The sequence below is a fragment of the Tubulanus polymorphus genome, chromosome 1 (assembly GCF_964204645.1).
Source record: "Tubulanus polymorphus chromosome 1, tnTubPoly1.2, whole genome shotgun sequence".
In the NCBI taxonomy this organism is placed as follows: Eukaryota; Metazoa; Nemertea; class Palaeonemertea; order Tubulaniformes; family Tubulanidae; genus Tubulanus; species Tubulanus polymorphus.
In genome coordinates, this window is record NC_134025.1 from 13738762 (window position 1) to 13756722 (window position 17961).

General features: G+C 38.0%; 1 protein-coding gene across 4 annotated transcripts; it reads left to right on the plus strand.

Moving 5' to 3' along the window:
• Positions 1–1055: 1055 nt before the first annotated feature.
• On the plus strand, positions 1056–7930 carry LOC141906164 (transcription factor Sp9-like). 4 transcript variants are annotated; one of them, XM_074795407.1, is made up of 3 exons: positions 1436–1488; positions 5350–6379; positions 6754–7930. In XM_074795407.1, the coding sequence occupies exons 1-3, from the start codon at positions 1465–1467 to the stop codon at positions 6837–6839; spliced, it is 1140 nt and encodes a 379-aa protein (XP_074651508.1). In that variant the 5' UTR covers positions 1436–1464; the 3' UTR covers positions 6840–7930. The 4 variants fall into 4 exon arrangements, with proteins under 4 accessions (XP_074651500.1, XP_074651508.1, XP_074651517.1 ...); XM_074795416.1 differs by having other exon boundaries at positions 5350–6289; XM_074795399.1 differs by lacking the exons at positions 1436–1488; positions 6754–7930 and adding an exon at positions 1056–1126 and having other exon boundaries at positions 5350–6634.
• The last annotated feature ends 10031 nt before the right edge of the window (positions 7931–17961 follow it).

Here is a 17961-nt window from a genome sequence, read left to right on the forward strand (position 1 = left end):
CTCTAAGGCAATTGTGTAATATGAAAGTATAGGCAACCCTATCATTATCGCACCAAATCTTGATCTTTTCGGTTATCTTCGGTGTATCCGTATAAAGGAAAACTGCCAAATAAAACCAACGAAACATGCGCTATCTTACGATCTCAATTTGTAAACCTGTCGGACTTGAGTCTAAAATTATAGATTTTGTAGACCGAGGGTGTTAATGTTATTCTCGTTTTCATTTCTGCGTGCCAACTGCACCCGTGTTAATACCAGCCAATGCATATATACGTATTAGGCTATACCACCTCCTTTCGCCACATTTCAAATAGAAAGATACATTTGAGAATGCAGGGATAGCGAGAAGCTTGCTTTTTCCACGACACTTATTGTTTCGTCACTTTATTGATTATTGATACGCACGTGGTCTTTATACCTGAGCGTCTCCAGGATTTTTTGGGGAGTTCGTTTTTAGGAATAGGGGTCCTCTGGGGGTCCTCCCCAGAAAATTTTTGAAAATTCCGTGCAAGCAGGCGCGTTCTGGTGCAATCTGAGGCCGATAGGTAGACTGACTCTGCATGTATCGATTTTGTTTTGCTAATTTAGCAAATGCAGACCATGTACCGACGTTTGTCGACGTTTGAAATTTAGAAAACGGGGTTCGAACTACCGACCCCCCCCCTAGGGACGCCCATGTTATAATGTCACGTTTATTCTACAACGCCCAAAACTGAAATGAAAAGTGCGCATGATTGGTGGGCTGGTTTTGCCTCAGATGTTTGATTACATATTAGTGAATTAGGTAAAAAATCTATTAATAACAATGGAAAAAATTGATTCATTTTATTCAACTACGCCTTTCCTTTCGCACCGGCTCGACAAGAAAAGTCTCACTTCACGACGATTATAACCATCAATCAAGCGATAGTGTCGCTGTCGGATTGGGTTGGCTCAATCAGAGGGCGGATCGTCGACCATTCACCGTCATACAATTATTAGACGGCGCTGAAGGCGTGTATTGGTATTTTTACGCTTCACCTTGCCGAAGAATCATCAGAACTCGACACAAATTCGTCTCGAAAGTATCATTTCATTGCTCCGATCATCTTGCATTTGCTCTGGAATGGCTTCTAGTCTGATAGGGGTGAGTACTAATGTTGTAACTCTCGGTGTTGTGTGTTCATGAATTGTCATACACACACGACTGCTCGGACCTGTCAGATTGTTAGATTCCTTCCTGCATGTTCCAAGTTGATGTTGTGAATTTGATGACAGACAATCATTATTATTAACTCAAACAAACGAATATGGATAAATTGACTAGTGAGCCTCAGTGAATTGCGGCTACGTTTGGACTTGGTTGCGATCCCAACCACCGAATCATTTCTCGAAGAAATTCTAAATAGATTGAAACAATTATCATATAAGTGAAAAACAGTGAAACGCCGTATCCTGTTTCGGATTGTTGGGAATCTAAGAAAAATGATGTATCCGTATGCAAACCATGTAAGTAGGGCAATTTATTTATTCATTTTTTTTCAAACACCGGAGACCGGAGTCTCAATAAAACAGAAATTTAAACAGAAATCTCAATATGCGTACACTTGATGGACTCCGAGACACACCTTCAGCCTTCCCGTAGATTTCACAAACAGATTCCGCAAGAATCACGAAACGGGGTCTACGCGTGAATGTGAATGATTCGAAAAATGATTGAGCGAAATAAATTATTTAACCTTACTAATGCTGGTACTGGAGCAATGTTCAGTGGAAAAATAACTGTCATTTTGTCGAGTTTTCCGTACACAATTATATTTCGGATCGGATAATCAAAATGTAAAATTGATAAGATTATAGGCTTTATATTTAATATGCATGATATTTTCTACATGCGCTAAAACGCGCTTATGTATATTGAACGAAAAATAAATAAGATCAGACAACCGCGCATTCTTGAAAAAAATCAAAACAAGCCCACAAGCGAAGGAGGTGTTTAATTTATTATTTGATGTGAGAAAATAAACAAACACTATCCACGAAAATGCCTCGGGTATATAAAGCACCCGACTGGTTGATTGAGCTCAAATTTCATCAGTCTATCTTCTTGATAATCGCATTTGAAGCCATCGTTTAATCGTATTAAAGAAATTCTGTATGCAAGGATTTCTTGTTATTCACAGAGGTAAACAGGGGTAGCCGGAAACAATCATCCGATTAGATCACAATCAAGTTCATATTTAGAAGTGCTTAAGTGGACTTGAGTTTGTCTGTTATGAATGAGTCGTCTGCCCTGTTCGTCCTGGACCTAAAGAGTCCATGGTAGACCCTATATAAATTATGCAAATATTTTCGTATCTATTCGTATATATATATATATAACTGTGTTGGCCAAATCGTATAAGGCTCTTAATAAACCAACCAACCAATACCGGAATTTACATGGAATCTGCAACAACTGAACTCGCTATTCATAAAACGACTATAATAACACAACGGCAAGCACGATACACAGCGGAAATACCTTTTTATGCGCGATTTCTACTATGATCCCTTTAATTCAAGCTATGGCACTTTTTGATGCTTTATGAATGAAGTCCGGGGTGTTAGGAATGAAGTAATATTCTCTACCAGTCTATTGCGGCTATACGAGACAAGAAACCATGAATTGTGAATGCAACTCTTTGACATCGACCATTTCGAATGCTTATAGCCAACCTCCCATGGCAATAATTCTTTGATTTATTTCCATTATTTTTTACGGTGAGCAAACCGTTGACGCCAAAGAATAAACAAAGTGACTGAATAATCTATTGCTATTTGATTAGTTGGCCCGTCTAACATAGACCAGGGTGTGGAAGAGATTTGTTCCTGAATGAAATCAAGCGATCGATTGGACCTTGGACGTATAAACTAGAAAGTTTAGTTTATACGTCCATGATTGGACCTAAGTAATCTTTGATCATTAACTCTGGGGTTGTCCTTATGTACCCATCTATTTATGAAATCATATCTTAAGAAATTATGTTTATAATGTTGAAGTAAATAAATCATTATCAACTCTCTGATTTCAAGTTTCTGATTTCTTTTGATAGATTGGCTATTCTAGATATAGGGCAAAATAAGAGTATTCCAATTAACGAAAGATAACACATTTTATTGTTCGCCGGTATTCGCTATGGGTTTTTCCAGTTATTGATTTCGTTGGGAGTACGGTTATCAGATTTGTGTTGAGAATTCCTTCCAATCGCGATTAGAGGGCACCGCTTGTTTAAGTTGACAAGTCTTTGTACAACCCTTCTTTGTTGAAAAAAAACTAACTATAATATCGACCTTTGTTCGACGGTGAGCAATTTACCGTTGAACTTGCACCATTGTTGTGTGAATTGAATTAATTACAACAAAAACGTCCAAAGTATAAGAAACTGTGTGCTCGAATCTGGCTACAGCAGACTTTCGGAAAGCCGTCTGCCATTGGTCGATTTGCGGGAGCAGGTGCCCTGCATATTTTTGTGAGAAATATGCGATGGGGAATCAAATTGTCTGCTTGAAATCTGGACGGATTTTCTCATGCAAGAAACGTGATTCGATGAACACCTGTTGTAGACTGCGAGGCAACATAGCACACCTCAAAAATCGTCAAAATGATGAATTTCTAATACAAAGTTAGTATTTAACATATTGTCCTTTAGATGCGCGAATAAAATTTTGTCGGTCAACTTCGCTATGGAATTTTGATATTTCCAAATTGAAACCTTATTTCTACATATAGTCTAAAGTCATTTCAAAAAGCCTCTGGGAATGATAGCGCATTTTGATTTCTCGCGCTTTGGGCTTAAATGTTTTACAATCAACTTGAACTATATCTTTCATTCGTCTTAAAAGTGAAAATGAAACGGGTTTTTATAATAATCAAAAGGTAAATAGAGGCATTCAACAATCACTCCAGTAAAGTTGTTTTGTCGCTGCGAGCGTTGAATATTTGTTTTTCTGTGAAGTTGTTATAATCGAAAAATAAAATCGATGTTGTTCCATCGTCGAAATTAAAGACCTATTCAATTGGGAGACGCCTACAAATAGGCTTATCCGTTCCAATCCGAAGCGCCAGTAATTTAGTGACACGTATGATTTAACCCGCGACATCCGTTGGCAGTATGTTTTTTAAATTGATGCCGCGTATGTTCTTGCTAAATATAAGTACTCCGATGCAGTATTTGTTCGTAACTTAACTATTGTCACACGCATTATGTAAAATGGCTGCGGGTTCACCCGATGGCTGCAACCTTCTCGCAGATCTATACTAACCCTACCGGATGTATATATATCAGCGTTTATTTGATCTCCTTTTCTAAAAGTTAATTGAAATAGATTTGAACTTTGTTCCAATATCCAAGTTGAAATAAAAACAGTCAACCAATTCTATCAAGAGTAGCATCGAATGACAATTCTACCGGATTCGAGTTAGTAACCAAACTAATCGATATGCAAAATATACCCGCTCTATTTTCTTTTCTTATTAAACAGGCGACCGTAGAATGATCGTCAATTTAAGGCAATTATTTAGCCGATAATCAACAACATTGTCAGTAAAGACCGGAAATCTTGAAGTGGGCTCTATTAATCGCTGTGGAGCGTAATAAGTACCTTTCTGTAGGCATTTCATCCTTCGATATTTCCGAAAAGATCCGCGTATACGCTAGGCGTGTAGACGATACTATTGACAGTATGGCGGTATTGATTACCCAATCAGGATGCAATATTCCACGATTGTTCACCAGGGAGCTTCAAATTGGTCATTTACTAACAATTATTTATTTGATTAAAAGGAACTTGTCGGAAACGAGAAGTATTCCGTGTCGTCTGCCACAATGTAAACGCGCGGGAAAATTGCGTCGTAATGAAAGTTGACGAGCGGTAACTAAGTCGCCAGCTGACAACAGAAGGGAAAGCGTAATTGCAGCGCTCCGTCTTAAACACAAAGAACGAACAGTTAGAACAACTCTTTGGAAATACTGACTAGCTAATGATCTACCCACCCGAGTAACCGAGTAACAGAGTAACACTGAGATTTTCGTGATTCCAGTTATCGTGCAATAAATTGGATTGCAGGATCACTTTTATTGCAGCAAGTTCATTTGATCGAAACCACTGTCCAAGTAGATGCAACCTAAGTCTGACATAATGGATTCGACGTTCGTGCACGCGCAAAAATAGCAATGATCTGTGACGATTTGAAGTCTTTGAAAGGGTTTAAGGGATGGAAATTGTTCCGAGACGACAAGCGTGAAAGGGCATAAATCCAACTGCATCACATTGTGGCAATTTCTATATTGACTACGTATTTCAATTTTGTTTATTATATATTTTCAGGAGCATCCAACTTTTGGAGGGACACCGCTGGCTATGTTAGCCGCACAGTGCAGCAAATTAAATGACAAAAGTCCACCACCTCTGACGACTGATCCAAGTATCGGAAAAGGTTTTCATCCTTGGAAAAAGTCCATGGTTACCTCGCCAAGTGGTCTGAACATCGGTGGACAGAGAATGGCAGGACTTGGGCCATCGATAAGTAGTGCCTCTTTGGCTTATCCGAAAACCTCCGTGACATCCGCATGTAGTCCGACGTCTTATGGCGGAGAACTGTTCTATCAGTCGTCTCCAACCACCACTCACGCTCAAACAGACTTCATGCAGAAAATGCACGCCGATAGTGGACTCAGTAACGGCGGTTATAGTGCGTACTCCAGAGTTCCAGGACTTGGTGGCCACCCTTACGAATCATGGCCGTTCAATATGGCGTCGGCGCCACACGGTATAAAATCAGAAGTGACACCAGGAGTAAACTCCGCGTCAGCTTGGTGGGATGTTCACAGCAATCCTACTACGTGGCTTACCGATGTTAGTAATGCGAGTGGACTCCATTCCCAAATCTCCGCTAATTACCCGAGCACAGACTATCCATTAAGTGCATTAGGTTCAAATTCGTCCGCATTTTTATCATCGGGACAGCACATATTACAGGACACGTACAAATCAATGTTACCGTCACAGAACGAGCTTACGTCGTCGCCATCAGTGACAAGTCCGTTCCTTACTAGACCAGGGCTCACAACGATGCCCAGTCAGCGATCGCAACGTCGATACACCGGTCGCGCTACTTGCGATTGTCCGAATTGTCACGAAGCCGAACGACTCGGTCCAGCCGGTGCTCATCTTCGCAAGAAAAATATTCACAGCTGCCACATACCCGGATGCGGAAAGGTGTACAACAAGACGTCACACCTGAAGGCACATTTGCGCTGGCATACCGGTGAGCGGCCTTTTGTTTGTAATTGGTTATTCTGCGGCAAGCGGTTCACTCGGTCTGATGAGTTACAGCGCCATCTAAGGACCCATACGGGTGAGAAACGCTTTGCCTGTCCCGTCTGTAACAAAAGATTTATGAGAAGTGACCACTTGAGTAAACACGTTAAGACTCATAACAATGCGGGCGGAAAGAAAAGTGGGAGCAGTAGCGATTCTGAAAATAGCCAGGGCGAAGGTTCAAACGCTATATCCCCGGCTTCAACGCCGCTGGCCCCATCCCCTTTGTCAAATAATGGACTCATTAATATCAAAGATGAATTAAAATAATCGCGAAAAACTAATTCGATATAGTTACATTATATAGATATTTATATGAATCAAGCTGCATTTGAATTTTACTTTATATACAGCTGTTTTATTTTCTGTTGGCTTTTCTTTCATAACTAATTCTGTGGTCACTGTTTGTAGGGAAACGAGAAACGGCATCCGACGTGGACAAAGGTAAAAGCAAAACCATAAAGACAGAGTTATCCATCCCGAGTTCACGTACGTGAAGCGTATAATGAGTGTGTCCTGCGCACCAAAAACGATATGATTTAAAGACACTTTGTGTGTGCATGTTCAATCCCGTCATGTTTGTCACTTGTTTCCCTACCTTTTTAACCGTTCCATTCGTTTGTTAATTATCGATTTAACACAGAACAAACTTCCTGTAGTAGGCCCGACTATATTTGTTGTTTTTTGTGTATCATTCTTGAGTATTTGAGAGCAAGAAATTTAGAAAATAAGAAATAGATATGTCACCTATGTCATTCGTATTCAAATAATGTAATTCAATAGTTTCAGACTTTGTGTAATGTGACATTCTTAAATTAAGCTAAATCAACCTTCGGCATTTAACTCGGGATCAAGTATATTTAATAAGTCAGATCCCTTTTCAAACAATAGGCACTGTATGACAACGCCTGTGACTACAAAGGTCAGAAATCGTTACAAATTCTAGATTGCTATTTCTTAAATTACAAACGTGTATCTATGGCGCACGGAGAGTATTAATTTGGAGACGATAATTGAAGTCCCGATAAATACGTCCCTCACCATCCAATTTGCAATTTGCACTGACGTGGCTTTAAAACCAGTTATTGTACGTCGCACGTACCGAATTTCAGATAAGATCACTCGAAAGGGAGTTGCCTCAACGCTGCTTGTAATATGCGCAAACGATTTCTTCTATTCCTTCTAGTATTATTAATTTAGACTGATAATTGCTCCGTCAATAATTCAAAGACAACTGAATATTATCGCCTCGCAGTGCAAATCATACAATAGATCCATTTCTTCCCATCTTTCTGGATAATTGGTTATGATTATTTCCATTATGAACTATATAAATTAGCAGCAGAAGTCATAACCGACGTATAACGTTACAACAAAATCCGATGATATCGAAAATCTTAGGCTGCGTTCCTTTCAGCAATTCAATAAGAGTGAACAAAAACCTTTTCAACTCGCAGTGGAAAAATAATACACTTTAGACCTGGAACATGTTTTATGCGTATGTGTACAAAGTCTGTATTTGTTTGAAAAGAAATATATGAAATTTGAAAGAGTTCAATGATTGTTATGTTAGTTGAGATTTCTTATTTCCGAGTCAATAATTTATTCAGTTATGTAATTTAATCCATGATTTGTTAATAAGGCGCGGACATGAAAACAGTATAATAATAATAATGATAATGATAATAAAAATAGTAATATCTATATATTTCTTGTCCGAAAAAAAAATGTTTTTAGCATTCTCTGAAGGGCGAATACAAATCGACAAGTGGACACGACACTGCATTGATTTTGCAATTAGAAACGACTGTTGTTATTGGTAATTTGAAGCGCGGCAGTTCCGACTTCTGATCTTTGTGTGCAGGCCTGATCGAAACTTGCGCACCTTGATGTCAATTTCTCCAAGCCCAATTACTGTCCAATTACCATTTGTCGTCCTAATTAATTGTAATTGTATGGGGTGCCAATTAGAAAGAACGCGACATATCGGCTTTTCGCACATCTAATGATAAGGACCCTAGCAAGAATTATTCACTGGTTTCCATTTAGAGATATTTGATTTAGGAATGCTTTAATATACCCATATAATAAAATCACCGTTGATTTCAGACATATCATTACTACGTTGTATATATGTGGCAAAGGGTCTCCAGGCTTAGCATTGAAGAAAATTTGGTGCCGCAAAAGCGCTCTCAAGGCTGCAACCATAGAATAAGCAATATTTAGGTATAACACCCTCGATGATTAGAACTATTATCATTGGAAACCTAGACTTTAAGAGATGTTAGATGGTAACGCTGAAACTGCATTCGGAGTTAATGAATACACGTTTAAAATACGAAAGTGAAGAAAGGATTTTCCAACAAAAATCTATACGAAATTCTACGCCCTAAAGACAACGTAACTTTGGCATATACACGCACTTCGAACCCCGGTGTGAGCAGATTATTAAAAGTTATTCTAAACAAACAAAGTAGGCTTATTGCATCCAGAAGCAAAATACTTCGATCTCGTCGATCATGACAATGTTGTAATGCGTAGGGATATTTTTATATATGATTGATTCAGGCGTGAATAATGTGTTCGGTTAATGGTAATAACGATTTAATTTTTTCCATGGCTTTACATGACGTGTCGTTTGATTTCACCAAGATAAACACCGGATCCACAATATTGTGGCTTGTAATAAGATCTATCCGGGAGCAAAAATACTCGCATTGGACAGATGTATCATTTATCTCTAGTATTAAGGAATAGCCCATACCCCGAAACACCCAGTCGCAACTGGGCCTGATTTCTAAGCCAACCCCGATGTACGCAATTTTTGTACCCTGATGAATTGGGCAATTTGACACCTCTTCCCCTAGGTCTACGTTAAGATGAACAAAAGTACTAGACCCTACTGTTCTCACTAAACGTCAATCCTGTATCGATTATTTTCATTGCCAATTTTGCCTGTCATGTAACATGAAAATATTATGACATATGCGTCGCAACTCATCATTATATCAACTTCCGTCGTCACAAAATGCAGCCAACACTGCCAATGGACGCTTATGAAAATAAAACTGACACGAAAATCGACCCCCATTATGAAATAACAACTCTGACAGAAATGGAATGGAAATACGTAATATACATCTTGAGACCTTAAAAGTTCGACAGCATTTTTTCTGAACCGTTGAAACAGATTTATAAACATCTTTTTTTGGGGGGGGGGGGGATAGAGAATTTCTTCTAACTCTACTCATTCATTTTGGAAGAAGATCGTGAATCGTTCAAGGCTATGCGGAAACATAATGTAATGCAATCTGCAGGGATATTTCTCGCTCTATTCTCAACGGGACAAACTTATCACGCGTCTGTAACAGATACCCGTCGCTGGAACATAAATTGGGATATAACGTAAGCCTTAGTACATCCATCACCTGATTGCCTGTATTTGCCGATCTGAAACTGTCTTTCAGACAGAGATATACAGTCCTTAGCCACCATTCCCAGCAATAAGACAATTAAGCGTCTCGTTAGTCGTAATTTGGGTGTGTTTCCAGAAGATTTGATAGGGTAGCTTTACAAACATTTTGAGCAATTCATTTAGTTGATCGCGCAGTTCGCCTTAATGATCTTTTGCTGTTTACCGAGGATTATCGGCGGTTTTTGTTCCTTACGTCTGCTCCGAGTAATTGAAACGATGCCCGATGTAGAGTCTTTTGTCCTAGTCAGGAAGTACTGAGATGTCCTGACAGTACTGACGTAGAGCAATTTGTCTCAGCGGAAAAAGTGCTCAATTTCATTACTTTTCAGTTATCCCATGTAATTATTGGAGTGGGGCGTACAGAGGGGTTTGCACGTACCTGGTAGTTCGCTAATGTAAACTTCTATTTATTATTTCTGCATATGGGCACACCCATCATGTAATTTACCTATCTCAATCTACATTGAAAATTTTTTTCTTAGTGACAATTTAACCCTCATTTACGATAGGGGTCAATTGGAAAACGGGGTTTGAGAAATCATCTTTGGCGACTCCAACAGTGAGCTATAATTACCTATTCTACCAATGATTATATACCTATTTTGTTTTAGGCGACTTCTCTTAAACGCAATATGTCCCTGCAGATTTTTGTCACCTTGGTTCCTGAGGATAAAGGTGTTGTCATCAATAAATGAACTAATGCAGTAAGTGTATGCATGGATTATGCTGAGTATGTGGTTTAAGTTAGATTTCAGCAGCTGAAGTGAACTCAAACTGAATGGTCGATTTCAAAGCCTTCGTACAAACTTTGACGACTATTCGACGAAACTGCACAGTCCCCTGAGGGTGTGCTACAGAACACAAAAGCAATTATTGCAGAGCGCGCAGTTACAAAGGTGGGTTTTGTGGATTTGCTATAATGGATCAAAGTGTTATTTCTTGATGTGGGTATTTTGGTGACAGTGTGGATATTTACATATATATATATATCTATAGTTTCTATTGCTGCGGAGCCACAGGTGCAGTAGGAAAATTGCCCACAAAATTACGTAGACTGTAAAATACAGTTTTCCAACGTCGCATGTTGTAAAATGTTTTCCAAAAATGGGCAGAGCCACGGACCAATCAGATGCCCAAATACCGTTGCAGAAAGAAACAGTTCTACCCTCAATCAGTCGCTTGCCAGTTCAGGCTGGTTGGTAGATCGTTCGAATGAACCAGAACCGAAATTTCCAATTATGTACCTTAAAAAAAATTTCGACCGCCGATCTCACAACTTCAACCCCCTGTTTCGCTCCCGGCAGATGTGAGTTTGTTAGGGGCACCAAATCAAATCTACCAATCAAATAAATAACAGGGTAAATCCCTATTTTAAGATCAAAACAACCATGTCCCCTGGAGCCCCCATTCACAGAAGGGGTTGGCTGCTCCGAATGATATTATTGGACATTCTCACACAGCTCTACGAAACATTTGGAAAATAAAGTTGACGATACTGTTATAACTGATTAACCCCAGTTGTAAGAATACTCATAGAGAGAACTAAACCCTGAATCCAGTTGAATATACTTGGCTTCACCTACATTGTCAGATTCATAAGTTTCTGGCCCCACCACGCATGAAAACTGACGGAGCCGGGCGAAATTCAAAGGCATAATTTATAAGAAATGGACACATAATTGATATATCACACTTGCAATGTATATTTAAAAAAACATATATAATATATAACATGCATCGTATTATTACAAGATTTCGATGTATATGCTTTTATACTCATTTATAATCTTATTAACAGTGAACAAAATTTCATAACATTTTTTTTACAAATAATATCTTAATAAGATTACATAGAGAATACACGTAATATATCATACATTATACAGAATATTTCGTCTTATCCCAATCAGTTAAATCTAGATGTTTAATCTTATGATCTAGGGCCTACGCAGAATATGAACGTGACTTTCTAATAAATCGGATTAATTTCATTGGTCAAAAATTAATCAAGTTCCACTGTTCTCAGTTAAAATTTGAGTTAAATCATCAAAATCGAAATGTACTAATTTAAGTAAAAGTTAACAGACAACAGTAGAACTGGTAGTACATAACTACTGCAACTGATGAAGCAAAATGTGCAGCATCATTTCCACGGAAAGACTGTGAATTAGGTCCTTCACACATATCTCAATGATACATTAAATTTCTAGGCAGATCAGCCAAAACAATGAACAAACAGATCACATGAACTGCCGTGCCATCTATTAGAAAATAGCCTCAATTACAACGAATAAATCTATACATATAATATGAACCTACCCCAATCAAAATGTATCCTTCAGTTAAAAGCACCATTATCACTAGATTATGTGATTATTACCACTTAAGATTTTCCAGGAATGTGGCTATGAAAAGTTAATATCTACAGAATGAATAGAAAATTCATTTGGCTCCCAGGTTTCAAATCATGATTTGTACAATTTAAGCAATTTCACCAACCCATGTGGAATGTACGAGAATTCACAACCAAATAAAATTCTACATTTCAAAAGCCCAATGTGTGTATGTGTGTATGTGTGTGTGTGTGTGTGTGTGTATGTGTGCGTGCGTGCGTGCGTGCGTGCGTGTATATATATATACATATGTAATTGTGGTACTTCTATTTAATCATATTGGACTTCTTGACCTAAAGTTGTTGCTGATGTTGATGTATTTCATAGTTTTTTGTAAATTATAAGAGTTCCCCTGAATGACTGATATATATATATATATATATATATATATATATATATATATATATATATATATATATATATATATATATATATATATATTATATATATATATAGTGGTCATTCAGTCATTCAGGGGAACTCTTATAATTTACAAAAAACTATGAAATACATCAACATCAGCAACAACTTTAGGTCAAGAAGTCCAATATGATTAAATAGAAGTACCACAATTACAGACTGTTCACTTAAAAATCCAATTCACCACAGATCTAGAAAGGTTTGCAACTTAATCAAGATTCTTCCGAGAAATAATGCACATGCATTTTGAAATAGCTGAAAAATCTCAATACGACCTGAGAGATGCCAATTTTTGTAACACATTCTTAAACATTTTCAGCAAAATTGTTCAATTAGCTAGAAGCCAGTGTATGGGAGTGCAGAATTTAATAAAAAATGTAAGCTATGCAACTGCTTTATATAAATATGCAAGTTCACCAATGTTTATTGTAGTTTTACTGAACAAATTATGATGATCCGATCTGAAAACATGGACTTTTACAAGAGATCTATGGAACTTGAAATACATATAAAAAATATTGCTTTTATAATCGTTCATCTATACAATATGGCACATCACTTGATACTGCCTGCAAATTACCACACTATAGCCGCGATCACACGGGCATTTTCGGCCCAGGCCAAATTTGGCCCAAGCATGATCCATGCCAATTTGACCCGCGCCAAAGCATGTCCGTGTGATCGCGGCTATCCAACATCGCACATAATGAACACTAATTGACAACCATGTAATAGGTTCCCATCATTTCTTAAAGGCTAGCTTATGTTGATCTGTGATTGGCAAGAACTAGCAGTGCATGGTATGCCAGCAGTTGCCTTCATATCTCCCCAACCTGAGCTGGCTTGTGGCCAAACCTGATGCAAACCCTATCTGAGTGCACATGTTCCACTACAGCATGACTGCCTCTTTGTGTAACTCAGAAAGAATTTATTGGTCCCGCCAAGATAGATGGCAAGCAAAGCTTACAATAGTACATATACTGCCCACTAGTTGTGCTAAATTACTAAAGCCAGTAATTAAATGCGTAGGTACGTTGTACTAGAATCATGCAAATGTGAAAACCTACCAGTTGTCATAAGAATACAAACAAGAAACCAGTAATATAATTTCTTGAATGAAATGTAAAAATTCATTCATCAATCAGTATGTTACTTAATCATCAATCAGTATGTTACTTAAATATTTTCTCGAAAAACTTTACTTTTGAATACTCTTGTACAACTTATCACCGTAAATTGCTTATGGTAAAAGTGGCTTTTTTGTCATTAGACTGACTTAATTGGTCACATGACTACTAGTGTCTACCGTCGATTCGGTTGCCAGTGATCGTGGCTGATATGGGGTGAAGCAAAATCCAGCTAGTCGTACTTAGTTGCTAGAAATAAGCTAGCCTTAAGATATTTTATCTATCCACCTTCTATTTACATGTATAATAATACAATATTTTGGCTACTTATGCAGGTTACATCACATACAACTCAGATAATACATAGCACCTTTATGTATACGCTATTACAAGCGAGACTTCAAAATGTCTTCCTGAGCAACATGATGGAATAATACACTCGTGACATCTATAAACATACATATACATTGAGAACATTTTGAGTACATCATTATTCTACCAAGTCTATTAGGTGTCTCAATGGAATGCGATATATAAATCTAATGCAATAAAAGATGCCTGGTTTCTCATGATCAGGTCGATTTTGTACTAAAAGGATGGGCGGGTGGATGGTTGCTCTTGATGGGATAAGGAAACTAAAAAGAAACTTTTTAATAGGACGACGACGGAGAATAGAAATCAAAAGTGGAACTCAGGGTGAAGACGACTTAGGTTGGTTGCTAAGACTTACACACTGTGGTGCTTTTCAAACACATTTGCAAGTCAGGTCCAAACGAAGTTCCACTGTTAGACAAAGAGTTGAACATATAATGCAAGTTTAAGGTATTACAGAGATTTAAGGCAAAACGGAGCAGTTAGCATCCCTGCAAGTTTGAAAACTAGAGGGAAAAAGGTCCCAAGGCTCGAAATGTTGTAAGCTCGATCAACAAAATCGTTGTCGGTATGGATTGATATTGCCTTACATACAATTAGAGGGGTTGAGAAACGAAGGTATCATTTTAGCCCTCGGTGCACGTTTAATCAAAGTTATACTTACCATGACCACCGGATACAGTCTGCTCTCGGCACAATCGCCAAGAACCCATGACATAGGCCAATGACCATGCAGTCCATGGGGTACAAGCTTCACATCCATCTGTTAACACAGTTATGTGAAGCTGTTCACAGACTGAACCAAAGGCCAACTGCTAACTGTACCCTTAGGGCCTGGAGCTAGTCAAACGATCGACCAAGTGGAACAGAATGAATATTTACCAGCAGTCCCATTAGAATTCTTACATGATATCTTAAAGATTGATTATGGGAATCTTTGACTTGACAAATGTTTGATCAAGGAGAATAATACAAAACAACTACGATGAGGGTGTAGTTACTGACGAAATTAAGTTACTGACTTATAGGTTTTAATGGTTTCACAAAAGGGATTTTTTATAGTAAAAGTCGTGAATAATATTTCTTCTGCTAATTCAAGACCTTTTTGATAAAACGAGCGTGTGGATTGTAGCCTACGCGCGACCTGCTCCATAACGCGCATTTTCTATTACTAATACATACACGGTGATCGCCGCATATATAGGCGATATTGCCTACTGGACTGTAACTAATGTTATCGACACGCGCTCTCATCACTGTGCCGCAAACTAAAAACACATAATCGAGCTCTAAAAACGGATCGCTGACTTGAAAGTCCAAAAGAATTAATGACGATAAATCATTTTACTAGTAATAGTACGTAATCGTTTGACGTGACGGATTTCACGATAACAATAGGACGACGTGTACTACGTACCGTCGTCCTAAAAAGAAATTGAAATAGATTTTGGGTGGAGGTTCAATGTTGACACAACTAATCTTGTTTTTATTAACTCATATATCTATCAGCTGTGGCTGCTGATGTGTCTTCAGTAATTTCACTGATAAGCCGAGATACACCCCTTAGCGCCAAATGGTCATAGTGACTACGAACAATATAAAACTCGTGATGATTAAGTCAAACCAAGAAGTATCTGTTGCAAAGTCAATATGTAAATTTTTCGATTCGATATGTTTTCAGGGTTATTTTCGGGTCACGTTATTGTTTCGAACTAACAAAATAGCCAATACACCAAATCACTCCTCCTCGTATGAAAGCATATTTTTTTCTAATAACCCCTTCCGTACATAGTGACTGTGTACTAGCCTAAATCTTAAAATTTATGAAAACATATCTAAGTCCCATAACTAATTTGGCTGATTGACATATCATCCAGTACCCGTTTCCGATTAAACAAGTAACATCGTTTTAGATGCATTGCCAGCCAACATTAGCAAATATTTCATATAACAAAGTCACTGAAACATTAATGTATTCTAATAAATTTATTTTGACCCAATGCACCCCCTGGGTATGGCCTGGTACAAGCTGACGTACTATCACCTCTCTAACCCCCTGCACAAATCAGTTTGAAGTTACCCCCTTCCTGCTTACACAAATGATAGATACATGTTACATAATCCATATAGAGGGATAAAACATTTCAACAAAAATCCAATTTAAACAATGATTTGATCGGATGTAAGTTGAGTAATGTGAGTCACCTGTATATGTTGCTGATATACACCTTTTGTAAATGGCATAACATATGTATGTGCACTAGTTATATAAAGATCATAAAAGAGAAGAAAAATAACGCAGAGGGTGTTTGCATTTTATAATAAAACTAGGGGTCAAGGGACACCACACCCACTTGGGAAGTGGTTTCAAATGCTCAACAAAATATGCTAAGTTACCAATATAATATGGCAATACTAAGTTATTTTACTTTTCAATGCCCCCCGGTGACCACATACAAAACCCAATGACCTTGAAACTCACCACAATCATAGGAAATGTCATGAGCTACAATCTTGCAATCGATTGTAACAAAATACGTCTAGGTACCAATAATATATAGAAATACTATATATATAAAAATAAGTTATTATACTATTCAACACCCCCTGGTGGACATTTACATAAACTAATGACCTTGAAACTCACCACAATCATAGAATACGTCAGAAGCTACAGTACGAAATATGCATAGGTACCAATGTAAGCAGACAAATTGTGCCTTATTCAATATTTAACATCCCCTGGTGGCAAGAACAAAGAATTGGGTGATGCCTATTTGATGTGAGGGTATCCTATGACAGCGCTAATAATAATCAAATATCAAGACAATGAGTTAAAAATTACATTTTTTGGAACTAAAACTTGTATTTCCGAGTAGTACTTACCCTTTCCTGTGGTTTTTGCCAATATTTTCTAAATTTGGATTGCTCACCTATGGTTTTTCTATACGACCCGGCCCTGCGGTATTGCATATAGCCACCGACAAAATCCGCCATCTTTTTACGCCATCACAGACCCAAAAAAACAGCTATGCGGGGTAGGTGGGCGGGATTCCCACCATAGGAAAGGGTAAGTACTATTCGGAAATACAAATTTTAGTTCCAAAAATTGTAATATTACCGTCGAGTAGGAGGGGGACCTCTAGGACCTGCTGACCTCTAGGAGGGGGAGGCATAATTATTCAATCAATCGTTCAACAATAATGAATTAAATTAAGTTAAATTAGTTAAATTATTTCGGGAAAAAAGAAACAAGGGATAGCCCCCAAACCGAACGGACAGTGACAACTCCCTTAACTTCCTAATCCCTTCATTTTTTTGGCGAAAAAATCCAAAGCGTTCATAAGCAAGAATGCCAAGAAAAAAGAGGGCGGATTTTGCCGGTGGCTAAATGCAATACCGCAGGGCCGGGTCGTATAGAAAAACCATTGGCGATCAATCCAAATTTAGAAAATATTGGCAACAACCATAGGAAAGGGTACAGTACTCGACGGAAATACCTGTCTATATTTTCCTGAAAAAACCTTTTTCCACCTACAAATGAGTACTGATGTCACTAAAATGGCCCCCAATTGCGTGATAATTGACTGATTAAAAATACCCGTCTCATTCAGGCTAAAATTGATATTTTGGGTACAAAAAGGTCACAGGACGGCCACCTTAAGTCCAATCGACGCACTTTTTCATACGCTGATGGGCCCCGGGGGATACAAATGTCGACAAAAGATCAAGGTAATCAAAAGGTCTTCAAAATTTCCCTTGAAAACTCCAACTTCATGTACAGTAAACAGAACTCATTGGACTGTATTCTGAGGTGGTCAACCAACCTGTC